The sequence below is a fragment of the Chenopodium quinoa genome, unplaced genomic scaffold (assembly GCF_001683475.1).
Source record: "Chenopodium quinoa cultivar QQ74 unplaced genomic scaffold, ASM168347v1, whole genome shotgun sequence".
NCBI lineage: Eukaryota > Viridiplantae > Streptophyta > Magnoliopsida > Caryophyllales > Amaranthaceae > Chenopodium > Chenopodium quinoa.
In genome coordinates, this window is record NW_018743919.1 from 972,171 (window position 1) to 998,956 (window position 26,786).

The window sequence follows — 26,786 nt, forward strand, 5'->3', positions numbered from 1 at the left end:
TAGATCTCCATACCCAAAATCTTCCTAGCTGCACCCAAGTCTTTCATGTCAAACTCCGAGTTAAGCATCTCCTTTAATCTAGCAATATCAGATTTATTCTTTGTGGCAACCAACATGTCATCAACATATAACAAAAGATAAATCATGGAACCATTATCCAGCTTACTATGATACACACAGTAATCATATGAATTCCTGTCAAAACCTTGTGAAACCATAAAAGAATCAAACCTTTTGTACCACTGTCGGGGGGATTGCTTAAGTCCATACAATGACTTTAGCAATCTGCAGGCATAGTGTTCCTTTCCAGGAGCTTCGAATCCTTCGGGCTGCTTCATCAGAATCTCCTCCTCCAAATCGCCATGAAGGAAAGCCGTTTTAACATCCAACTGCTCCAGCTCAAGATCAAAATGTGCTACAATTGACAATAACACACGGATAGAAGTATGTCGAACCACAGGTGAGAATATCTCAACAAAATCAACCCCTTCTACCTGACTGAACCCCTTAGCAACTAGCCTAGCCTTAAAACGTATTTGCTCAGTTTCCGACAACCCTTCTTTCTTCTTGTAAATCCATTTACAACCCACAAGCTTCCTCCCTTCCGGTACCTTTACCAGTTCCCACACTCTGTTCTTGTAAAGAGACTGCATCTCTTCACCCATTGCGGCAAGCCATTGCGCAGACTCACTACAACTAATTGCTTGTTTATATGTGGCAGGTTCAAATGACTCTACATCATCAGCTACACTCAATGCATAACCTGTCATCGCATCAACACAGCAATTTCTTCCCTCCATCTCTTCAATCAATCTAACAGGCTTCTTGATAACTCGTTTAGGCATCTCAAGAATGGTGTCAGGTTGACTAGATGACCCCTGATTAGATTGCTCCACCTCATCCCCAGAGTTAGAATGAGTAGGAGTAATCTCAGGTTCAGGAGTACCCGGCACTGGAACATCAGCATCATCATCAATATATTGTACCCGAGGTAAATCAGCAATGGTAGACTGATGTACCTCAAGTACCCCATCTGTCTGTAATAAATTGTCTCCTTCCCTTCTCAAATCTGAAATCTCTGCATTTTTAATTGAATACATGGTGTTTTCATCGAAAGTAACATCCCTACTAAGAATGACCCGACCCTCCGAAGGTGAAAAAATTCTAAACCCCTTCACACCATCCCCGTACCCAACAAAACACCCCTTCTTGGCTCGTGGATCCAGCTTACCCTCAATAACATGATAATAAGCAACACAACCAAAAATCTTCAAATTCGAAAAATTAGGCAACTTACCACTCCAGATCTCAAACGGAATCTTGGAATCAATTCCAGAATGAGGACCCCTATTAATGACATAACAAGCTGTTAACACAGCTTCACTCCAGTACCTCCTCCCAAGCCCTGCATTGGAGAGCATGCATCGGACTCTCTCTAGCAGTGTCTGATTAACCCGTTCTGCTACACCGTTCTGCTGTGGTGTCTTCCTGACAGTATGATGCCGACCTATACCCTCATCTGCACAGAACTGATTAAACTCGTCTTTGCAAAACTCTAGCCCATTGTCCGTTCGTAGCTTCTTGATCTTCCTTCCTTGTCGATTTTCCACCAAAGCTTTCCATTGCTTGAAAACTTTGAAGGCCTCATCCTTTGACTTAAGCAACCTAAGCCATGTGTATCGGGACTTGTCATCAACAAATGACACAAAATAGTGGTAACCTCCCATACCTTCAACTCTAGATGGACCCCAGCAATCTGAATGGATGTAATCGAGCACTGCATCAGTAATGTGAGCACCCTTGCTGAACTTTGACCTGTGTTTCTTACCAAACACACAATGCTCACAAAATTCAAGGTTGGCAACCTTGACCCCGGATAGAAGACCCCTCTTGGACAATAGCTGCATCCCCTTCTCCCCCATATGACCAAGCCTCATGTGCCAAATCTTAGTCATCTCCTGGTGAGATACAGATGCGCAAACCGCAGAACTAGGCAGTGTAACACCCTCAAAAACATAGAGGGTGTTCCTTTTGATACCCTTAAGTACCAACTCAGAACCTCTGAAAATACACAACTCCCCATCTGAAAACACACCATTGTACCCCAATTCATCCAGGGTACCCAATGAAATCAGATTCTTTCCTAAAGCAGGAACATGCCGTACATTAGTCAAAGTTAACCTCCGCCCATCAACAGTCCTCAACCTCATGGAACCAATACCTGTGACCTTACATGGAGCATTGTTACCGACTATAACCATACCCCCATTGCGAGGTTCATATGTATCAAACCAATCTCGACGTGGACACATATGGAACGAACACCCCGAATCTAGAACCCAGTTATCAGATAAATCATCAGACCTAGCAGAACTGACTAATGCTAAATCTTCCTCTGAATTATAGCTCTCATTCGGTTTCTCTTCAACTACAGCAGCCTGGGACTTGTTTTTCCTCACCGGACAATTATTCCTAAAGTGACCCGGTTCTTTACAGTAATAACATGTTTTAGTAGTAGTTTTACTAGATCCATCCTTGCCGTTTCCAGCACCCGACCCAGCATTGTTCCCCTTGTTAAACCCCTTATTCTTTTTAGACTTTCCGGACTTAACAAATAACCCACTACCATTATCCCCATTATCACTCGTAGCTTTCATTCTGAGTTCCCTAGTATGAAGTGCTGCCTTCACTTCTTCTAAGGTTATAGAATCCTTACCAACAACAAAAGACTCTACAAAATTCTCAAAGCTAGACGGTAGAGATACAAGTAAAATCAACGCAGCATCCTCATCATCAATTTTAACATCTAAATTACGTAAATCAAGCAAAATAGAGTTAAGTTTTTCTAGATGTTCCCGTAAGGAAGTACCTGACTGCATCCGGAGGCTAAACAACCGCTGTTTCAGTAATAATTTGTTGGTCAACGACTTAGTCATATACAATGACTCCAGCTTCAGCCACAATCCAGCCGCCGTTTCCTGATCAGCAACCTCCGTGATGATTTGATCATCAAGACTAAGTAATATGGTAGAGTGTGCCTTCTCTTCCATAACTTCTAACTGCGAGTCAGTCGGTCCGTCTCCTGACTCCGAAGTAGTACTCTTTGGAGCCAACGGACGCCATATCTGCTGTTGTTTTAACAGAGCCTTCATCTTAATTTGCCATAGCCCGAAACTATTTTTCCCGGTAAACTTCTCAATTCTTATTGTTGAATCTCCTGCCATTGTTATCTTCAAGAAACTCTCCAAGGATTGAACCTGAGCTCTTGATACCAATTGTTGTGCGACAGCGGAAGCAAAGGTCGTAAACAAACAAGAAAACAATAAAGAAATTCAATGCAAACAATAAGAACAACACCAAGAATTTACGTGGTTCACTATCGATGTGATAGCTACGTCCACGGGCACCGAGATCGAATGATTTCACTATAAACTGCAAAGATTACAAAGATGATTCTTGTATTTCTCAAGAACGGCTCTCACTCTGTCTCTCTTAACCCTAATACTGATATTAGGGAGGTTTTATATTAATCCCTAATTAAAAGATACTTGGGCAAAAAGATAATAAAATAAGATAACCTAAAACCGCAAAATCCGCGTTCCGTATTTTTCCTTCTCCGCCCGGTCAGACCGGGCAAGGTCTGCCCGATCGGGCGCGAGAAGAAAACTCCATACGAATGCTTCAACGTATCCAACCCCCACCGCCCGGTCAGACCGGGCAAGGTCTGCCCGATCGGGCGAAGGCTCGCCCGGTCGGGCGAAGGCTCGCCCGGTCGGGCGCGAGAGCAGCTTCTTCAACGAATTTGCCAGGCACCTCTTCTTCTTCCGCCCGGTCAGACCGGGCAATGTCCGCCCGATCGGGCGGACAAAGCTACGAAGTACGAGTCACCTAATATACTTATCAACAAGAGATATGAGATCAAATCATATTGGAAAACATATGTGTGATACATTTTTCATATTGATATTATCGTAAAAATAATATATTTAGGTTTATTTATGTTAAAGATATTATTTAGTGAATATATCTCTAGGATATATAGTTATTATAATATATCTTTTAGAAAGATTGTTTCCTATTTTTTAATTTTTTTTTGTTTTCTATTTTATGAGGATAGATATTGTATAAATACTCTACCTATTGATGAATAATTCAATTCTCTCTTACAAAAAAAATTATACTGAATTACTGAGAACATGCATTCTTTTGCAAACAGAGCTAAAGCGCTGCTAACTCTAGCAGTCACCATTCTTGCAATTATGTGCGCTGCCGCTACAATTTCCGACAATTTCAATTCCCCTTCTCCTACTGCCAGCATTGAGGTGGCCAACATTCATAGATTTCAGAAACACTCGAGTGGCAATGACGAGGTTGCCATGGTGCTGAATATTTCAGCCGATCTTCAGTCATTGTTTACTTGGAATACAAAGCAGGTGTTTGCGCTTGTTGCTGCTGAATATGAAACCAAAAAACATGTACTGAATCAGCTTTCACTCTGGGATACGATCATAGAATCAAAAGAAAAGGCAAAATTTTCAGTTAGTATCTCAAACAAGTACCGATTTATTGATCAGGGGAGCAATTTGCGAGGCAAGGAGTTCAACTTGACATTGCACTGGCATGTCATGCCCAAGAATGGAAAGACGTTTGCTGACAAAATTGTGCTGTCAGGACACCGTTTACCGAAGCAATACAGAAAGGGTTCGAGAGTTGTTGCTAACACAGAAACACGTATTCCGTCCATAATAAGTACGAGTTAGACAATATATAGAGTGTTTCTTTAGTTGATCATCTCATATTCAAGGCATCATGACTAATAATTTTACTTTATATTGTCGTCCCATATTTTTTTCTTCATATATTTATCTTATAAGCTAAGACATCCCAAATCGATTTTCTTAATTTTTTTTTCTTTTTTATAAATTTATCTTTACTTAATAAAATACTCTAATGTTTTTTCATTGACAAATTTGACCTTATTAGTTTTCTCCCGATTAAAACTATGCCAATTATGAAGTTTTAATGCAAGGGGAACAATTTATGTACAAGGAACAACTTTTTTGTTCATGCGACCAAATATGTGTAATTAAAAGTCATTAATTTTGTAATGTTCTACTCTCCTTAAAGACCTTAAAAATTATTCATAGTTGGGACAAAGGGTGTACAAAGTAATAGGTATATATACATCAATCATTTGGTTTGCATGGTAAAACATACGAAGTATTGCATAGGTGTGCAATACAGCAACGTGAAACATGATGCTCATAAAAGCTCATACAATCCAATAACGAAACATCTCATATTCATTCATTAAAGATCATACAATATGTAAAATTACAATTTATGATAAATGAACATGAATGAATGAAAAAATGAACATGATGCATGTGTCTATATAATGATTTAAAGAACATTATTCGAAACTCGAAAGCATATAATAATGCACCTCATGTGTACCTAATAAGCTACAAATTGATTAATAGTTCTAGCTATAAATATTATGGAAGTCACATTACATGTTGGTAGGATTCTTAACAATAATCATATATACTTATATAAGCTATAAAGTAATACGAGTAGTGTAAAATTATACGTACTGATATTCAATTAAGTAAGGGTACACCACAATTTATTGTTGCAATTATTCAAGGAATTATCAAAAGTACTATAGTAAGTACATCTACTATGATGTAAATAATAGATCTACTTTTCAGAATAAAATAAAATCTTTAAACCACAAAATATATATAATGCATGCTTTTACTATTTCCTTTTTCCACCCTCACAAATATAAGCCTTTTTGACCACATTATGTATGAAAAAAAATATGCTTGTATATAGCTCTTTGATTATCTACTCCTTCCATTATTAAGTATTAAACTATATTATCATTTGCTTCATCTTTTAATCCATGGTTTTATTTCTTCATATGCTGCTAATTACTGTCATTATCAGTTCTTCGGTCTCTTCAACGTTGTTCATACCCTAGAAATGTAGCGTAACAAAATTAAATAAGCTACAATGACAATGAAATATGCTTAAAAATGACTTGATTTAAATTAAATTGAACTGATTTAATGTTTCTAACCTCTAAGCAAGAACTAATAACCGCGGCTCCATTGGAAGAGGTGAAATTTGTGTCATTAAACTCTAACCCTAACCGAGTTATGGCATCGACTAATTTCGTAAATACTCCCATTTTCTTCTCGTACACAACTTTTATCCATACTTTGTTATCGTCAATGGGATTCACCTTCACTTCAGGCTGTCACAAAAAAATAAATAATAAAAAGGTAATTAGAAAGTACTTAAATAATTATGTACGTTTGTACGTAACTTCATGTGTAACAAATTAAGTATGCAACCTCAATTCCGTAATTCTTCATGTCTTTTGCTGAAACTTTTTTTTCGTCTTTGATAGCTGATTTAATTTCCTCTCTAGGAGGATAACAAGTTTCGAGTTCAAGAAGCTCATCCTTGAGCTCGCTTACTTGGCTATCAAGCTCTTCAATGTAAGTAATTGCGTCCTTAATGATATATGCTTTGGTCATCTAATTAAATAAACCAAAAAATGAAAAAAAAAAATAAAATTAAATCTTAGTTGTTAAGAAAAGACGAGTTAATAATTATTAAAACTTAAATAGGAATAACATTAGAAAAAAAAAAAGGCATAATTTGTGAGAGTCATAAGTAGTAGATGCTTGCATTAGTGATAATAGGGACTAATGCTCGTAGTTGAAGAAGGCGATCATTAAGCTTGGCACGTCGTCTCCTTTCAGCGTCTAAGTTTTTGGATTTGAATTTAGAATCATCATTGTTGTTATCGTTGTCATTATCAACATCAGAAGAAGCATATGAAAATTCCATGTCAAATTTGATAGATGGGATATGTGAGAAATGAATTGAAAGGAGTTGGATGGCTTTAATTTTTGAGGGGGGTTAATAAATCACCTAAGTTACAATAATAGTTATGTGTATATATATATACATAGGTAGTTAATTAATTTGGGCTCCCTCCAAAAAATGGTAGGTTTTAGAGGGAATCTTTCTTGTTAGAGGTTGTTAAGTACTTGTTGGATGGTAAAAGGTGCAATTTAGCATGATGAGTTAGAGAAGATAGAGAGATAAAATCTTCATCATATGTACTGTTCTAACAGAATCAAAGCACCTGAGTAAAGAATTAACAGCTTTTGACATGTAAATAGTACAGCTTAATATCTTTGGGGCTTTCTGCAGTTACTTATGTTATAAGGTGCATTAAACTATGTAACGTGTGATAACATAACAATGATGATTAATTGTGCACTATTACACTTACATAGATGGAATTTAAATCAAACTCTAACATGGTATTATGAAGCTAATTAATAGAGACTTGTATGGTCATTCAAAATGTCTGATTTATATATGCGGTCTGAGTGTGCATTAAGTCTTTAAGAGTGGCCGGGAAGCTAAGGAAAGAAGCATAAATAAAAGGATTTTTTAGAAAATAACACCACATAAATCACAGAATTTTGATTATAACACCATAAATTTTAAAAACTTTTATTATAACACTACCAAAAAAACCCAAAAATTTGATTCTACCACCCACTAACGGATTTTTGGATGGAATCCGTTAGTGGGACCACTATGGACACGTGTCAATTTGGTATTGGTTTTTAAAAAAATTAAATAAGAAAAAAGAAAACAACCCTAACCCAGCCACTAGCCTTCCACCGGCAGCCCAATCCTAGCCGCCGGACGTCAATCCTCAGCTGCCGGCACCCTCTGTCCCACCAAAACCAGGGAAATCAAGCCAACCACCATCATAACTGGCGACAACCATCCCAGTCCTATCAACCGTCGCGAAAAACGAAATCCACCGCAGAATTCAGCGCCAAGAAATCGATTTGGTTTCTGGGTACGGGTTTGGGTTTGGGTATGGGTGTGGGTTGGGGTTTCGGCGGTTTGGCGACGGTTTTGAGTAGGGGAGAGGAGTTCGGCGAAAGTGGTGGGTGTGATGTTGTTGTTTCGGCTGGTTTAGCTTAGGTTGGGGTTACCGTGGTTCGGCAACGGTGTGGGCTGGGGTTTCGGCTAGTTTAGGTTGGGGTTACGGTGTTCGACGAAGGTGTGGGCTGGGGTTTCGGCTAGTTTAGGTTGGGGTCACGATGGTTCGGCGACGATTTCGGAGCTTCGTCAACGATTTTGGCGGTTTAGGGGCTGAGTATGGGTGACGATGGTGGGATCGGCGCCGGTGGTGGAGGTGGTGGCTGGGTTAGCATTTCGGGTTTTTCTTTTTTTTATTTTTTTAAAAAAAAATTCTCTTTTTTTTAATTTTTTTAATCCAATGGATGATTGACACGTGTACACTGTGTAACCCACTTAACGGTTTTTTTGGATGGCAAAGTTAAGTGGTGGTGAAACTAAATTTTTGGGCTTTTTGGTGGTGTTATAATAAAAGGTTTTTTTTTTTTTTTTTTTGTGTTATTATCAAAATCGTGACTTTTTTGTGGTGTTATTTTATAAAATTTCCTAAATAAAATAATGTTTGGCAAAACTTTGTAAGTGTGAAAAAATCCAATTATAGATGGAAATTTTAACTACGATGATATTTTAGATAATAAGTGTGACGTCTTGCTGGTATTAGTATATGACCATGTACCTTACTTTGTGGTGCTTTAAACAATCAATAATTCTAATTCCGATTTATATCTATGATGGTACCCTATAATGATATGGTTATAATTATTGCAGGTTCAACATTTGTTCCTTACATTATACACAAACTATTGGGTGCGGAAGTCCGCACCCAATACTTCGTACGGCAACAGTGTTACTCTCTTCTTTACCTTCCATTCCTCACTTTCTCTCTCCTCACTCACCTTCTTCCCAACTTCACTCCAAACCGACGACCATGAATTTTCTCTCTCCTCGACGACAACATCTCTGCTAAATGGAGGTCGGTTCTCGAAGCTTTGGTGGAGGTGCGATTTGGTGGAGGTTAGATTGGGAGGTGCGATTTGGGGGAGGTTCGATTTGGAGGTGCGATTTGGTGGAGGTTGCAAGCGGCCTTTCCGGCGAATTTCTAGCTGGGCCTTTTTCAGGCAGTGGATGTGCAGGTTTTCGGCAAATTTTCAAGGGCTAATTCAGACGGTTTTAGGTGCTCTTTTGTTGTGTTTCAGGGTGAGTAGTGAGTGGGTGGGTTCAGTGGTGGGTGAGTGGGTTCGGTGGTGAGAGGGTTTAGGTGGTGGATGGGTTCGATGGTGGGTGAGTGGGTTCGGTGGTGGGTGGGTTCGGTTTGTGGTGTTGGCACTGCGATTTGTGTGGTGGCTTGAGGGTTTGTGGTGGTGGTGTGAGGATTTGTAGTGGTGGCGTGAGATTTGTGAGCTGCTAATTTGTTCTTATTCTCATATGAAAGAGAGAGGAAGAAAGAGAGGAAGAGGGGGAAAGAGGAGAGAGAATGAAATAAAAAAAACTTTGTATATTGTTAATCATATAAGACAATAAATGACACATATCAACCAATAAAAGTAACATATCAGCCAATTGATGTATGATATCAGTCAACATTAAGGTCATATCAGACATTAATAAATATGTATTAGCCAACAAAAGGAATATATCAGCCAATAAAAGATACATATCCGCCAACAAGTGGAGTATATTAGCCAACAAAAGGTACTTATCAGCCAAGAGACGGAACATATCAGCCAATTAAGGAAGCATATTAGCCAACAAAAGGACGAAATCAGCAAACAAAAGCAACATGTAAGCCAACAAAATAAACATATAAGCCAACAAAATGAAACATATAAGCCAACAATTAAAATATAGATATCAGCAAACAAAATAAATATATCAGCCAACTAAAGAAACATATAAGTCAAAGATGTCTAATATCAGCCAACAAAAGGGAAAAAAAAACATATTAGCCAATAAAAGGAATATATTAGCTAACATAAAAATCATATCAGCCAACACATGAAACATATTAGCCAAGCCTCCCACACCAAATTTGCGTGCGTACGTTCAATCCAATACCTTCTCTAATATTATATTTGACGGATGGGATATTTGGTCGTTGGGCAAACACCCTAGAGTCAAACTACCTAACTAACCACTAACCTAAGCATAATGATAAGTGAGGGTCATTCTTCCACAGGGACTACGAGGAATCACCGACAAGTGTTAATTATAATAAGCTAGACCGAATCAAGGATTGGAAGTTTATGGACTCACTAGTTTAGACTAAAGAAATTACAAGGAAAAGTAGTGCTAGGGATAAATGGGGTTCAACACCAACCAAACCAAATAATCGATAACAAGGATAAATCATGAACATACATGGGTGATAGAATGGGAACTCAATGTTGCCTTCTTTCAAAGCCACAACACTAAGAATTTCCTAGACCAAACAACTAACATGATAAGAAACAATGTCTCAATGATAGGAAGTGGGTTTCTAACTTGAGTTTGTCTTTCGATCGCTCCGAGATAGCATGAAGCACAAATAATTGGGATTTCTCACCGAAATTACTACACTAAAGCATCTAATCATTGAAACAAGGCAACCACATTCATGAAAGGAGTATAATCTAATCACACAAGAGAAGACTCACAATCCAACTCCATTTCTCAATGCAAGTATAGGAAGTGAAGTACATGAGTATAAAGTTGGCCACCAAAATACACATGCAAACAATCCGTTCATGAGCAAACAATCTTCAAACCAAATAAAACACGAAAACATCTCAAAATTAATCAACCCATGGCTTAGTTGGGTTTTCACCCAACCCCTAGCTAAGTAACTACTCACAAATCATGGATAAGAGTAACATTCTAACATTGAGCATGCAAGAATAATTAACAAGGATTAAGAGAAAATTAAGATTTACATAACCATATAAAAAAAAAACAGAAAATTAAGAAGAGAAGAGAGTAAGAGATTACTACTTGAAGCTTCAAAGTTAAGGAGAAATGTTGAAGTTGAGAGAATAAAGCTTGAAATTATCTTCTACAATGCTTGAGTTTGAGAGATTCTAAGGTAAAATAACTAATTAATTAAAGATCTACATTGTTAATTAAGAGAAAGAGTGTAAGAAGACTAAGGGAGAAGAAGATCTCCCCTACAAATGAAGCTAAAGGGATATTATATAACCCCCAAGTAAAAGGACGGAGAAAACAAGAATCGGCCCGTCTACAGGTCGACACGGACGTGTCGAAGGTTGCACGGACATGCAGACCTGTTAAAATGAGACGTGCAAGTCTTTGCACGACGTGCAACTTTTTGGCACGGACGTGCAGCTTTTTCTGGCGAAACAACTTCGTTTCGGAAGATCATAACTTCTTCATTACTCATCGGAATAAGGCATGTGACTAGTCGTTGGAAAACTCTTGAGATGAACTTTAATCTCCAATTTGAATAACTTCAAAAAATTGAGTAGAAAAAAAGTTATGGTCATTTGAAGTTGACCTTAGTGCAAAAATCCTTCCAAATCCCTTCCAAATGCTCTTATTTCACTCTTGGACACTTTTCCTTTCTTCTTTCATTCTTCCATAGCTCCCTTATTTCCTCTTCTTGTCTCCAACTTCTTTTCTTCTTTGTCCAAAAGCTTCAAAATGCCATCTTTATACCTAAATATGCACCAAAACACTAGCAACCCCGTAAAGCATATGATACACCAAAAATGCATATAAATAGAGTAATTAGTGAACTAAGACATTGATTTCTCACAATTCTAAGGCTCAAAATCACTCTATAATCATACAAAATTACAAGCTATCAATATTATCTTCTACTCGGGTATGTAATTCAAGAAACGATTTCCATTATACAAGTAATAGAGAGTACACTTAGTGATGTTTTTGGTTCATGAACAAATCGATATTTGTTAGGGATTTTCAGTTTCTTAGTTTGCACAATGCACATGCCACTAACCATATCGATCATAACCGTCACATATATACAAAATTACAGTCAAAGAAAAAACTTTGAAAATAACGATATTGTATACACTTTATACATAATTTAAGTACTACAATCAGTCAATCACTAGTACAAAACATACATACATAGAAATATTCAGTGAATCAATAACGAGTACACTGTACAAATTGGATGTCATGTATTTAGTACACCTGCAGCCAGTAGCAAAATTAGTAGTTACGTACGTAGTACAGTAAAGAGCAGAGCCAACACAAGCGGATAGAAGAAAAATGATCAACTTTGTATACCAATTTTGTCATGAAACATACAATTTCAAACAATTTCCAATTTTAATTAATTTGTATTCTAATAGCTATTAACTTGCTATTTAATTGAGTGTTCGAGTGAGTTCTAATTATCAATCAATTTTTTGTTAGGACAATTATTGGCGAAGGAGCTAATAAAAATGTGAAATAAAGTTCAAATAAACATTAATTGCATCGATTAATATGTTGTTTCTGATCAATACATGGATTTCAATCGTGGAAGTTGTCTAGGTGTCTAGCATTGTTAATTTTAAAAATATGTTAAATGTTTATATCTAAGGCTCTACATATATTATTAGTTTCAAAATAAATAAATAAAAGGTTACTTATATTATTACCCTAAATAAATATTTGTCATGTCATATGATCATATATTCATATCTAATATGAGTCATGTACTTATCAGGCAAGGCTTTTGGTGTACTCACCCATTCCAACAATGATTCTAAACCCTACACCCCAACCCAAATAACTAGTCCAAATGGACTTGGACCTCAAGCCCATTTTTCGATAACTATTTTTTTTCTTCTTTTAATCATATTCGAGCTAGAATGCTCAATATAAATTGTACAAATTAACCCGTACTTAATTACCCGACCAAAAATATCCGACTTGAAGTCCAAACCATACCCAAAATCACGTGATACAATGTAGACTAATTAACAATAGAATCAAAATTGGCCCAGCTCCAACTTGAATGAGTCTTATCCGAAAATGACTCAACTTAAATTGAATCGATATGAAATTGATTCGAAAAATCCGAATGTCATCTCTAATGGTAGGTGAAAATTGAAATACCAAGTAATTGGTATGAATAGTTTAGGTTAAGTCAACTTCAATTGAGGTTAAAATTGGATCAAGTGATTACGTGTAGTATATTTCCTTAGGTTCAATTTGGATCAGACAATTTTAGAAACGAATAATCTGGTCAGTTTTGCCCGGGTAAGGTTATATGGTGCCTAAATTAGACTAGTGTATACGTGTAGTATATTTCCTTAGGTAGACTTGGCAAATGGGTCTGGTACGGGTCGGGTTAATTTCGGGTCAGGTCATTTTGGGTCTATTAACATTCGGGTCGGGTCATTTTGGATTTCGGGTATGAGTCCGGTCAGCTATCTAGTCAAGTTCAAGTCGGATCAATTTCGGGTCGGGTATGTTCGGGTCAGACCATTTTCGGGTCAAGTATGTTTGGGTCATATTTGGGTCGGGTCAAAATCAGGTCGGGTCATGTTCGGGTTATTCCATTTGTGGATCAAGTTCAAATCAATAATTTTAAATTTTGTTATTGTTATGATAAGAACTATCAATTCGGTTTATGAGCTTGACTACGGTTGAATATAAACAATTTGAGTTATTTTGGGCACTAGACATATTTAGTTCAATTATAAGGTAATTTTAGTTCGGGATATTTTTGGGTATTTGGTTTATTCAGGTATTGGGTTTGTTCGGGTCAAACACTACGGGTCGGGTGAGTTCAGGTGTCGGGTCAAGATCGGGTCAACTCTATTTTTGGGTTGGGTACTTGGATATGCCGGGTCAGGTCAATTTCAGATTTTGAGTCAATTTTAGATCGATATTTTTGGGTCAATTTTGAGTCGTGGGTCGAGTCACCGGGTCTGGGTCGGGATTACCAAGTCTACTATACGGTAACGAATTCCTGCTTTGCTTTGCTATCACTTAATTCATCCCGCCATTCCCAATGTCTTCAATCTCTCTCCTCCTTCGCCGAGCATTTTCTTCATCTTCGGCCATATCTTCTGTAACCAAGTATTCTAAGGTCGTTTACAAAGAAGCTGATCTCAAAAAGGTTGCAGAAACCTTCAAAAAACATACCCAGAATTCCAATTTTCGTAAAAAACCAACTTTTATGAACACACTGTTCAACGATTAGCCAATACCAAGAGCTTCAGTTTGATTGAAGAGATACTTGAAGATCAGAAGCAGTACAAAGATATTACTGATGAAGGGTTTACTGTTCGTTTTATTTGTTTATATGGGAAAGCAGGCATGTTTGATCATGCCCATAAACTGTTCGACGAAATGCCTGAACTAAATTGTAAAAGAACTGTGTTATCCTACAATGCCCTCTTGGGGACTTGTGTTAATTCGAAGAATTTTGATAAGGTTGATGGGTTTTTCCGTGAATTACCTGGGAAGTTGTCAATTAAGCCTGATGTTGTGTCTTATAATACTGTGATCAAGGCTTTTTGTGAGATGGGTTCTTTAGATTCCGCTCTTTCGTTGCTCGATGAAATGGAAAAAGAGGGATTAAGGCCAAATTTGATCACTTTTAATATCTTGCTTGATGCATTCTACAGGAAATTAAGGTTCTTGGATGGTGATAAATTGTGGGTATGATGGAAAAGTATAATGTAGTTCCTGATATCATAAGTTATAATAAGAAGTTACGAGGATTGGTGTTAGAAGAAAAGATGCAGGATGCAGTGGACTTTGTTCAGGAAATATTGTCTAAGGGTTTGAAGCTTGATGTTTACACTTATAATATTTTGTTCAGTGGCTTCTGCAGGGATGGGAAGTATTTAGAGGAGGCCGTAAAATGGTTTGATGAAATGATGAAAAACAAGTGTCCACCGGACCGCCTGACATTTTCTACATTGCTAAGATATGCTTGTGATAACAAAGATTTCCGTTTTGGTTCTCGGTTGTGTAGATTATTGTTTTATCGTCGTTGTCGGTTGAATGAGGGAGGCTTGATTCAGAAGGTTATTGATGGGTTAGTGAGGCAGTCCAACATCAGGGAAGCTGAGATATTGGTGAAATTTGGAAAGGATAGTAGATATTCTTGTTATCACAACCTTAAAATGCCTAAGTTTGATACTTAGTATAGATTCCCTGCCCTGTGTTATGTTTCGGGTAATTAGATCAAAGTTGTTTGTTATTTAGCTCTGTTTAAAGATGCTGAATTAAAGTAGTGAATCAGGTATGACTATCTTTAATTCCTTATAGCATATATATTATGTTTTCATTATTTATTAATGAAATTGACCTTATTTTGATATATAAAATGAAGTATATTTTTGATGCTTTATTTTCTATTATAGCCAAATTGTTTAATTTGCTATTAATGCTAAACTGTTTACTGGTGCCAAGAGCATGTTTATTTTTAGGTGCATAGTACCATATGTCTATGATACTTGGAATAATTATGAATTCGTATATGAAGAGAACCCTTAGCTTTGCAAATTTCAAATTGGTCTTTCCTGTTTCATGAACCAACCTGTCATGAGGAGGTGGTAATACTCATAGATCAATGGGCGAAGTAAAAATAGTGAATGTTTAGTAAGTGCTTCTCAACATAGCTGAAGCACCCATGAATCGTAACTATCATATACTTGTATGATTTATTGGACGCATATTCACGTCTGATACAAATGTTGATGATTCACCAATATAAATGCACTTCTATATTTCTATGTTTCCTCTCAACCTCTCTTCCTTCCTTTCTCTACATATGGCTGGACAAGGGATTGGTTGTTGAATAGCTTGAAGTCTTAAAATGATGTTTCCTTGAAGGGGATGGAGTTATTCCGAGGTTTAGCTGTTAAATAAACTAATCCCTTTACAGAGGTATTTGGTATATGACAGTCTTACAACTGAAGATCTAGTATCTATAACAAGAGACTGATCTTGTTACAGGATTAAAACCCTCATTGCTATGAAACCACTAATCCCAGAATTTTATTGAATAGTGCAGATGTAAGATCCCTTGCTTATACTTAGACATAGCTTCAAATTATATGAAGTGGGTCACTAATGATAGGACTACTAAATTTGAAATCGAAGATATGGCGATGATGAGAATAGCTATGCTTCTTGAAAATCTAAAAGAGTAGCTATATCCCTTTTGGAATGCCAATTCAACTGTGAAGTTAAAGTTGCTTCCAAAGTTAGATATTTAACTTTGTTCATCTTGTTAGTTGCCTGAAGCCAAACCTACTAATCTGAGGATCCTACTCAACCTTACCAAATGTTTCAAAACAAAAATTTGGTAACCACATCAACAAATACGGCAAGGAAGTGGAGATGAAGACGTGAAATACTTCTTTTGTTACGTTGACTCATGTGTCTATAGCTTAAGTAGCCATGAGCAGGTTGTGAAGGCCTGCTACTTACTATGTTTACATTTTGTTTTCTTGCATTGTATACCATGCTTGTTAAATACTTCCTGCATCTTAATTGCCTTTTCATCTGTCTGTTGTGACATAAATTTAATTAAAGTGGGGAAGTGCTTTGTATAATATAAAGCTTACTGGTATGGAAGACACTATCCCTCACTCTGTCAGTCTGTCTGTCTTTGTACTGCAATACTGTATTTTTTCCTTAAAAGGTACAATAGCATAACCTAGTCTAATTAATATACAGAAAGTTAGGTTATGATTCCAACTCCTAAGAATGTATGGCTTATGATTAACGCTCTTAATTTTGTAAAAACAAAATAGAAAAGAAGCTAATGTGAGGAATGACTTGAAAAAAAAAGGGACTTTTATAATAATCTGAGATTAGGAAATCATAATGAGAAAGCAAATAAACTATTATAATATGACTTTTACCTGATCTTTTGAATTGTCAACTAGCTAGACTTTTCAACATAATATTTGTCTCTTTGGTCCGTATAGGCTACCCGTCACCTAATGTTGTATGGTAACTTTTCTCTGCTATCACTTGCTAACTGCTAATGTTGAATCATCTTCTTGCTGCAACTGCGTAGGCTAGTTTTTATCTGTTGTAATAGTGCATCTACCCCGCATTGAAAACTGGAATACGTGTTGAATTATGCAGTCTGATTTCATGCTGTTAAATTGAATTACTTTCTCTGGCTTATAAAGGTTATTTAACTATAATATTGCTTCCCTTTACATCTTACTTAGACATGGCATGCTTTGTAATCTCTTGGTCCTCTTTGCTTCCTTTGCTGATCACTCTGCTTATTTGCTCGTTTAATTGTATTGCAGTCGCTGAACCATCCTACGTGTTTTCCCTTTGCCCAGACAAGCAGACTGCTGCTCCAAGTAGCATATATCAGACTAATGTTAATATACTTCTCTCTTTCCTCTCATTCAACTCTACCAATGAAAGCCGCTTCTATAACACAACTGTTGGGACTGGAGACAACAAGGTCAATGGTGTCTTTTTCTGCCGTATTGATCAAACAGTCTCTTTCTGCCAGGAGTGCTTCTCCTTGGCCAATAACTCGTTAAATTCTCATTGCCTTGGAAAGAAACAGTCTGTAGTATGGTATGATCAATGTATGATACGATACTCTAATGATTCTTTCTTTGGTACCATGAATGATGCTCCTATGATACCAATGTGGAACAGACAGAATGCTGTCGACATACAAAACATTACAAGCAACCAAACCGAGTTTACCCAAGTTGTGCTAGATACATTGGGAGAAGTTTCATCCCAAGCAGCAACAAGTCCATCCGGCAAAACATTTTCAACGAAAGAAGGGAAATTTGTGTCTAATTTGACAAGCATGAACTTGCTTTACACACTTGCTGAATGTACCCCAGATATATCTGTGAACGACTGCAACACTTGTCTCCAGATGACCATTGGCAATATGACAGAGATGTGCAACATGAAGGCAGGTTGTACTATGATGAATCCCAGTTGTAATATGAGGTACGACATATATGCTTTTTATGGAGATGCCCTCACACCTGCTTCAGGACTTCCGCATGTTCCCTTTTCTGGAGGTAAGATAACCTCAATAAGGTTGCATTAGTTGAGGCAGTTAAGCTACAGTATATATTTAATTGTTTGCCGCTTGCCCCATGCCAGATTGGCTGTAATTGAGATTTGAGTGAATCTAAGATGCATATATATGTATGTGTAACAAATCCAATTAAGACCTGGAATTTTTATTTATTTATTTACTAGTACCTATATTCTAAAGACTAAAGATTGTAGTATATCCACCATGGACCTAGAGCCCTTTATATCCATGGCTAAATCTGGTGCCTAATTCACTGTCGACCAGTAAATTGAATAATGCTGTGTAATTTATGTCAAACAGGAACCTCTAAAAAAGCTTCATCCGTGTCAAGGCGGAAAAGAACGTTACTAATCCTTGGCATCAGCATTTCAGCTATTTTGGCATTGGTGATCCTACTTGGGGCTTGGATTATGATGTTCAAGAGAAAATCTAAGAAACCAATTGGAGGTAAGAGCACAACAGGACCTTTTCATTTCCTTTATTTAGTTCCAACCCTTTATTTTAGTCACTGGCTCTTGTTCGACAGCCAATCTGGAAATAGTATCGTAATTTGCACCTACAAACTATAAGTTTAGAGTGTACTTGCAAAATTGTATGGGCTCTTTGGAACATTGTAGATTAGAATAGTTCTTTCCCATGTTATACAGTGGAGTGGTGGATATCATAGTTGAATGGGCAACAACATTTCTTAAATCTTTTCAGAAAAACTAACAGCGAAATATTTTGGAGCGTCTGTAGAAGAAACGGATGAAATTGAAGCTGTTGAGTCCTTGAAGTTCGACTTCTCCACAATACGGAAGGCAACCAATAATTTTTCAGCTGATAAAAAACTAGGAGAGGGTGGATTTGGTGAGGTTTACAAGGTAAAGTTGCTGGAAGTGATTTGTAAGCAAGGTCACATTGCTTCTGTGCTGTAATTAATCATAATCAGACATGCTACATTGTTTGCAGGGACAACTTGAAGATGGACTATGTATAGCTATAAAGAGGCTGTCAAGTAGCTCTAAACAAGGCATTGGTGAATTTAAAACTGAAGTTGTTCTAGTTGCAAAGCTTCAACACCGGAATTTGGTCAAACTCTTGGGCTTTTGCCTGTCAGGAAAGGAAAAGATACTTGTCTATGAGTTTTTGCCTAATATGAGTCTTGACCGATTTCTATCAGGTAGGTAACTGCAGCAGTTTCATGACACTTAAATGTTGCTTTTGCTTAATTCTAAATACATAGGCTGCTAATTGTATACATTGTATCCAGATCCAAAAAAACGGGAATCATTAAGCTGGAAAACAAGATTTACAATCATTGAAGGAATTGCAAAAGGGCTTCTTTACCTCCATGAAGATTCTCGACTCAAAATTGTGCATCGAGACCTCAAACCTAGTAATATACTGTTGGATGAAGCTATGAATCCTAAGATAGCAGATTTTGGCATGGCAAAGCTTTTTGGGGTAGATCAAACTCAAGATAACACTGACCGAATTGTTGGAACATTGTAAGTATGTGTATATTACACTTCCTTAATGTCCTTTGTTATGCAAGCATTGTTTTATGAAAATTTTAGTTAATGTTGCTTGTCAATCTTGATAACTTAAACCTTATGTATCTATTGAAATTTTGCAGTGGGTACATGGCTCCAGAATATTTGATTACAGGACACTTCTCTGTTAAATCTGATGTATATGGCTTTGGAATCATAGTATTGGAGCTTGTGAGTGGTCTAAGGAACAGGTTTTCGCATAAACAGCAAATTGACGAGTCACTTCTATATCGGGTAAAGTTTGAGTTTTGAACTGTTTAAATTGAAAAAATCATCTTGCTACAACATGTAAACCAAATCATAGTGCAGGCTTGGAGTCTGTGGAATGAAGGGGTCCCAATGAAGTTGACTGATCCAACTTTTGGCAATGATTTTCCTGTTGAAGAATTGGCCAAGTGCATCCACATTGGTTTGTTATGTGTCCAAGAAGATGCAGCTAAGAGACCGCGAATGGCATCAATTGTTGCTGCGCTTAATGGGGAGTCAATTGCTCTGCCTTTACCAACCCCGCCTCGTTTCTTGAATGATTCTGTAGATTGTGGAATCAAAGAGGGTGGCTCAGACCAATGTGCTCATGCATCGGAAATGATGGAGACTTTTACTGACTTGAATCCACGATAATGTTGGTTGTAGGCAAAAACTCCTGGATGAAACAGGGATCCAAGTCATTTAACTACTGTATAGATAATTGTATTATAACTATGACAGATATTGTACGATGAAACAGGTCAGCCCCAAAAGCTATCTGACCTGGTAGTTCTTATAAACCTGATTGTTGTAGGCCTTCTAGCAGAATTGGAGCTCAGCAACTAACCCGAAGAAGTTAGTAACCGGAGGCTTCGTAAACTATAAACTCTATTTGACCGTTGCTCTGAAATACTCTGATCTGAGGATGTTGACCTTTGCCCAGAAAAATGCTTTTCCATGTTTCTATTTTACCCTATTTTGTTGAGAAGTGTTATGCTGGTTCCGAGTACATGGTTATTTTAGCTACTTGTTCATTGTGATCGATTGCTTACATGGCAACTGAACTTAATTGTTTATATAAGTACTTAATAATTATCATTGTCTTAATTGGTTTTATTCGAGTATGTGTGTGAGGTTATGATTGTTTGAATTGGAATTGTTTTAGTTTGTGTTATTCCTCCAATGACGGTGTGCTGGGGGTTATGGTTTGCATCTCATTTTCGTTTTTCCTACAAACAAGTCACAAAGGAAATCAATTGCTGAAAATGGGTTGTGTTTTTTATTATAAAGTTGATCGTGAAAATGTACTGATTAATAATAATCATATGGATGAAAATTTACTAATCATTTGGAGGCATGAACTTGATATCATGATTCAGAAGTTGTAATGCCTAATAATATTAGGTTTCAAGTTGATCCCCTCTCTCTTGTGTGTTGTTATAGTGTGGCTATCCGCCTATCCACATTGAAAAGTGGAAGAACTTTGTTGACCAATGCAGCTGTTGAACTGAATCTTCTTCTCTGGCTTATCAAGGTTTTGAAACTGAAATATCAAATATTGCTTCCCTTTACTTCTTTCCTAGACTCAGCATGCCTTTGCTGTTTCTTGGTCTTCTTTACTCCCCTTTCAGATATCATTGTCTATTTTCTCGATTAGCCGTACTGTTGTAGCTGATCCAGCTTATGTGTAAGCCTTTGCTCAGACCCTGCAATGCAAACTGTCACTCCAAGTAGCATTTATAAGAGTAATGCTACTACATTTATCTCTTCCCTCTCATCTAATGCCACCAATGAAAGCCGCTTCTATTACACTACTGTTAACATTGGAGCCAACAAAGTCTATGTTGTCTATTCTGCCGTATTGATTAAACTGTTCTTTCTGCCAGGACTGCGTCCTCTTGGCCATCAACTCACTGAATTCCCATAGCCATGGTAAGAAAGAATCCGTAGTATGGATCAATACAAGGTATGATACTCCAGTGATTCTTCCTTTGGTGTCGTGATAATAATGCCTACAACAATGCCTCCAAATGTTAAAGTTGATTTCTCATAGCATACAACTAGGACTTGGATATTACTCAACAGGAGCGAGGAAAGAATGAGGAAAAACATTTTTGCAGTTGGTGCTGTTGGATTCTATGTGAACAAATACTCTAATAATGCCCATTATGTAGTCTCTTATGTTGCATAATTTTTTTTCCCTTGCGATATTGGATGCTTCATGTGACATAGCCCTTCTCAATACGATAGCTTTGTTTTATTTTATAACCATGATAGTCAATTGCCAGAAAATTTGTTATTAATTTATTGTGAAATGTTGAAATGTAGTTGCTCAAAAATCCTGGCACCCAAAATATGTTGAGTTTGGCTCTGTAATTAAATAGCAAAGTGAGTTGACGCAGATCCATCTTTTATCATGTCCTAATGAGTAATTTAATAGCAATTTATGCTATACAGATACCTCTGGAGAAGTTCCCGGTGTCAAGGAAGAGATAAGCTTCGGTTATTGAAGACGTTACCATTTCATCTGCTTTAGTAATGATGTTACTACTTGGGGCTTAGTTTTTTACATGCAAGAGGGAATCCAAGAAAGCATTTCATTGTAAGAACACAGCAACACCTTCTCATCCTTTTTTCTGTTGTTCAAATCCGTTATATAGATTACTAATATACTGTGATCAATCAATTTGGAAATAGGTAGTGTGCTTGCAGCTTGTATGGGTTGTGTACATTTTGGAGGATTTAGCCAGTTCCTTTTGCTTCGTTAAAAGCTTTGTGAATTCTGCTTTGTATCTTGCTTTAATCTGTTATCCTATTTGCAAAGAGTTATTTGATCCCAAAGGACTAGCCTCAAGTGCATAATTATGAATAAGCCAAACAATAATGCGAAATCCGTGGCCAATCAAAGAGTCAATGATAGAAACATTAGCAGTTTCCCCATGTAGTGGATGGGTTAGATTCAGATACCTTTGGCTTGCATTTATTAATCTATATACTTCCTTCTTAACCTTAGACTTTGAGTTGCCAAAGTGGAGGGAATGACAGAGCTCTTGATCAGTGATTTTTGATAAGCTCTTGGTATTTCGGGTTGTTTTACTGTCAATTTTATGATTTGTATCAGACAGTGGATTGTAATGATTATTGGACATTACATTTTCTTTAACATAGATATACTCTAGAAGATAAGAAGATAGTTGTAGATTAGAGTATATGCTAACCCATTTTTATAGTTAAGAACACAACAACATTTCTAAGTGTGGTTGAAGAAAAGGCTGATGAGATGGAAATTGTGGAGTCCTTGAAGTTTGGTTGACTCAGGGAAAAGGGTATTACTTAAATAAAATAATGGGGTTTGGTTTATTAAAAGTGATGGTTGATTAAAAGTGGAAAAAAGAAAAAAAAGAAAAAAAAAAAAAAAAAGAGTTTGCTTGATTCAAAGTGAATAAAGAAGTTGATAGTGGAAAAATGAAATTTTTATTTAGGGACAGAATCTGTAGGCCAAATGAGGCTTTATTTGGGGAAGCACGGAGTAGTATTAATTTCGTTATTGCTATGTATGTTCTTTCAACAACTTGATCAACTCCATCTCATCATCTCATGTTAATTAATCTCCTTTCTGCCCAGTGATGGCTAACAAGTAACAATAAAGACTAGTTCAGAATAGACTTTGCAATTTGTCATTGCTTCACGTCGAAAAAGTTGGAAATAAAATTGACTTATGATGTTATACTCATAATTTATATCAAGCTTCAAAAGATTGAAGTTTGCCCCTTTATAATTAGATCTTTTTAAATGCTGTAGTAGTTGCACTTTACTACAATTTGCTTTATCATGGTAACAAGTCTGTCTGCAACAAATGCTGATATAAGAAGAGTTGAGTTTTTCAGTCTGACCTTGTTGAAGGCTAAAGCATCACTAGTTTATAAGCATGGCCGAATTGGAACATAATTCAGCCTGTTATACCTTTCTTAGACATGGCGCGCTGCCAAGTTGCATTGTTTTCTACATTCTCCTTTCTTACTTTACTGGTTTACCTTATTTTTATACATGCAGTAGCTGGTCAACCTGAACATGCTTTTTCCCTTTGCCCTGATATGGGCACTGTTGCTCCAAATTCCAGATTTCAGAATAATGTCAATAATCTTCTGTCTTTCCTCTTATCAAACACCACCAACGAAAAACACTTCTATGACACAACTGTAGGAAGTGGAGACAATATAGTCTATGGCGCCCTGTTCTGCCGCATTGATCAAACTATCAGTTTCTGCCAGACATGCATCTCCCTGGCAATCGATAAGTTGAATCTTGATTGCCTTGGAGAGAAATCATCTATAGTATGGAATGACCAATGCTTGGTTCGATACTCTAACGAGTCTTTCCTAGGTATTAGTTGCAGAACAGAAAAAATGCAATTGACATACACAAGATTACCAGCAACCAGACTGGTTTTATGGAAATTTGGCAGGAAACATCGGAAAATGTTTCATCTCAAGCAGCAACTGGTCCACCAGGCAGAAAATTTGCTACTATAGAAGGGAAAATTTTGGCTAACTTAACTGCCAAAAACACACTATACACGCTTGCTGAATGTAGCCCAGATATATCTGAAAACGACTGCAAAAGCTGTCTTCAATTGACCATTGGCAACATGACAGAACAATGCAATAAAAAAGCGGGCTGTACTATGATGTGTCCCAATTGTGATATGAGGTATGATGTGGATCCCTTTTATGGAGATGCCTTGGTATCATCACCTATTGCCACTTTTGAAGGTATGAAAAGATATTGATTTGATTACTTGTACATGTTCATGATGCAGAGAAGTAGATAATCAGTAGCTCTAGGATATGATTTAGCTCCTTTAATAATCCACAGCTTGAAATTTTGATTAGTAAATAGATGCATTTCTGATTTTCCCTAGATTGTCAAAGCTTTATTTTCCTTGTCATAGAGGATACGGAGTATTTATTGCCAAATTTGTAATCAATTTATCGATATAGCTGTTCATATAACACCCCAAAGAAATTACCAGTGAAGTTTGTCTCTGAATTTCTCCATTTATGTGACATCACGAATAACTTTGTGTGTGATCTTTACCTTAAACAGAGAAGCGCAAACAAGTATCACTTGCCATAGGCATTACTGTTTCAATTGCTTTAGCAATGATGATTTTATATGGGGCTTGGATGTTTGTGTGCAAGAAGGCGTCCAAGAAAGTTAATGACGGTAAGAGCACATCAGCACCTTTTCTTGTCAGGTTGAAGTTCTTATGCTAACTCTGCAACATCATTATCAGACATTCTGAGATATTATGCCTGAAAAAGCATTACAACTTTGCATAATTTCTCTTCTTTGTCTGTCCCTCCCTTTCAGATTTACTACATTTCTTGTTGCTCTGTGCAGAAATGTGTCTTAAGACGCATCAGAAAGTGTTTCATGAAACAGAAAGACCTATCTCAGACAAAACAGACAGACTGTTTTTATTTAACTAACCAAAGCATCAGTGCTAAAAATTGTAAAATTCGAACTCATGCATTAAGATCTTTCAATGACATTTTGAACAAATTTTTTATAGTGGCCTGGATTAGATGGAACCTTTTCTTGTAGATGACCCTGAACCAGATGATATTGAGACTTTGCAGTCCCTGAAGTTTGATGTCAACACAAGAAAGGCAGCCAATAATTTCTCTGCTGATAAAAAACTCGGAGAGGGAGGATTTGGTGAGGTTTACAAGGTAAACGTTTCTGCAACTGACTCTTGTGTAACGAGTAACGACATATAGCTGTCTAAATTCTATTGCTGTTCTCAATCAAATTCATCTCCTTTTTTGCAGGGAAGGCTTGAAAGTGGACAAGATATAGCTATCAAGAGGCTATCTAGTAACTCTAAACAGGGAATTCACGAGTTTAAGACAGAAGTTGTTTTAGTTGCAAAACTGCAACATCGAAATTTGGTCAAACTCTTAGGCTATTGCCTGTCGAGAAAAGAAAAGATACTTGTCTATGAGTTTCTACCTAATATGAGTCTTGATCGGTATCTAACAGGTAACTGCTCCAGTTTGATATGTGAGTACTGAGTACTACTTTATGCTTACATCAAATGCATAATTTTGCTGGTTATACATGTTGCTTAAGATCCAATGAGGCGAATTACTCTGGACTGGAGCACACGATTTAAGATCATAGCGGGAATTGCAAGAGGGCTACTTTACCTACATGAAGATTCTCGACTTAAGATTGTGCACTGAGATCTCAAACCTAGTAATATACTCTTAGATGAAGCTATGAATCCTAAGATAGCAGATTTTGGTATTGCAAAGCTGTTTGGGGTTGACCAAACTCAAGACAACACTAACAGAATTGTTGGGACATTGTGAGTTATTTCTTACAACTTGCTGCTTATATACTTCTAGTGAATTTTCACCGTGATTTTAAATCACACCAAGCTGGGTTGTCATATGGTCTAATTATAACATTTGCTAAAATGCAGTGGTTACATGGCTCCAGAATATGTCATTGCTGGGCACTTCTCAGTTAAATCAGATATCTATAGCTTTGGAATCATAGTACTCGAGCTTGTTAGTGGTCTCCTAAGGAACAAGCACTTCAGGCAACAGGAAATTGACGATTCACTCCTTCATCAGGTACATTTTGAGCACAGGAATGGTTCATGTGTTCAACTAAAGAATGAATGATGCATCATTATAAAATCTTGTTTTATGACCTGATGCAGGCATGGAGGTTTTGGTATCAAGGGACACCTTTAAGGATGGCTGATTCGACTTTTGGTAACAATTATGTCATCGAAGAAATTAAAAAGTGCATCCATATTGGTCTGTTATGTGTCCAAGAAGATGCAGCTAAGAGGCCAAGGATGGCATCAGTTGCGGCCGCGCTTAATGGGGAGTCAATCACTCTACCTCCTCCAACATCACCCCTATTCTTGAGTAATTATGCATATAATGAAATCAACATGAATAGTTCAGATGAATATGCTAGTGCATCAATAGTGATAGAGGATATTACTGAAGTGTCCTCGGTGAATTAATTGATTGGTAAAATTACCCAAGTAAATCAGTAAGCTTACAATATTGTTGTCTGTAAGTCTAAATCTAAATTGAATTTACAGTGTTATAAGAAAGAATCTTTCATTGTATGTAATAAATTTGACACAGTTTTTAACATCATTATGTCTTTCGAAAAATTACATAATATATGAGAGTAATTTTTTAATACACAAATATGTAATGAAATATATATATATATATATATATATATATATATATATATATATATATATATATATA

At 36.8% G+C, this 26,786-nt stretch overlaps 4 protein-coding genes and 1 pseudogene across 4 annotated transcripts; 4 read left to right on the forward strand and 1 right to left on the reverse strand.

Annotated features, from left to right (window-relative positions):
* Positions 1 to 4,176: 4,176 nt before the first annotated feature.
* LOC110687075 (signal peptidase complex subunit 3B-like) lies at positions 4,177 to 4,976 on the forward strand. The gene has a single exon (XM_021863703.1). It carries the CDS (start codon positions 4,197 to 4,199, stop codon positions 4,758 to 4,760), a length of 564 nt encoding a protein of 187 aa, XP_021719395.1. The 5' UTR covers positions 4,177 to 4,196; the 3' UTR covers positions 4,761 to 4,976.
* Positions 4,977 to 5,925: 949 nt separating this feature from the next.
* On the reverse strand, positions 5,926 to 6,867 carry LOC110687138 (transcription factor DYT1-like). Its single transcript, XM_021863757.1, has 4 exons — positions 6,706 to 6,867; positions 6,366 to 6,551; positions 6,089 to 6,265; positions 5,926 to 5,985 (listed from the first exon to the last, which is right to left on the reverse strand). Exons 1-4 carry the CDS (start codon positions 6,865 to 6,867, stop codon positions 5,926 to 5,928), a joined length of 585 nt encoding a protein of 194 aa, XP_021719449.1.
* Positions 6,868 to 8,935: 2,068 nt separating this feature from the next.
* Positions 8,936 to 15,283, forward strand: LOC110687139 (pentatricopeptide repeat-containing protein At3g13160, mitochondrial-like). The gene is made up of 2 exons (XM_021863758.1): positions 8,936 to 9,101; positions 14,126 to 15,283. Exons 1-2 carry the CDS (start codon positions 8,936 to 8,938, stop codon positions 14,590 to 14,592), a joined length of 633 nt encoding a protein of 210 aa, XP_021719450.1. The 3' UTR covers positions 14,593 to 15,283.
* LOC110687140 (pentatricopeptide repeat-containing protein At3g13160, mitochondrial-like) lies at positions 14,592 to 15,077 on the forward strand. The gene has a single exon (XM_021863759.1). It carries the CDS (start codon positions 14,592 to 14,594, stop codon positions 15,075 to 15,077), a length of 486 nt encoding a protein of 161 aa, XP_021719451.1.
* Positions 15,284 to 15,338: 55 nt separating the features above from the next.
* On the forward strand, positions 15,339 to 26,527 carry LOC110687141 (annotated as a pseudogene).
* The last annotated feature ends 259 nt before the right edge of the window (positions 26,528 to 26,786 follow it).

What these genes read in the sequence shown, in the direction of transcription:
- LOC110687140 (XM_021863759.1), top strand. Translation starts at nt 14,592, where the DNA reads ATGGAAAAGTATAATGTAGTTCCTGATATCATAAGTTATAATAAGAAG.
- LOC110687075 (XM_021863703.1), top strand. Translation starts at nt 4,197, where the DNA reads ATGCATTCTTTTGCAAACAGAGCTAAAGCGCTGCTAACTCTAGCAGTC.
- LOC110687138 (XM_021863757.1), bottom strand. Translation starts at nt 6,867, where the DNA reads ATGGAATTTTCATATGCTTCTTCTGATGTTGATAATGACAACGATAAC. An exon ending in TAGTCCCTATTATCACTAAT is followed by an intron (nt 6,552 to 6,705) that starts GCAAGCATCTAC and finishes TTATTTAATTAG; the next exon opens with ATGACCAAAGCATATATCAT. An exon ending in TGAAGAATTACGGAATTGAG is followed by an intron (nt 6,266 to 6,365) that starts GTTGCATACTTA and finishes TTTTTGTGACAG; the next exon opens with CCTGAAGTGAAGGTGAATCC.
- LOC110687139 (XM_021863758.1), top strand. Translation starts at nt 8,936, where the DNA reads ATGGAGGTCGGTTCTCGAAGCTTTGGTGGAGGTGCGATTTGGTGGAGG. An exon ending in TTCAGGCAGTGGATGTGCAG is followed by an intron (nt 9,102 to 14,125) that starts GTTTTCGGCAAA and finishes TTCAACGATTAG; the next exon opens with CCAATACCAAGAGCTTCAGT.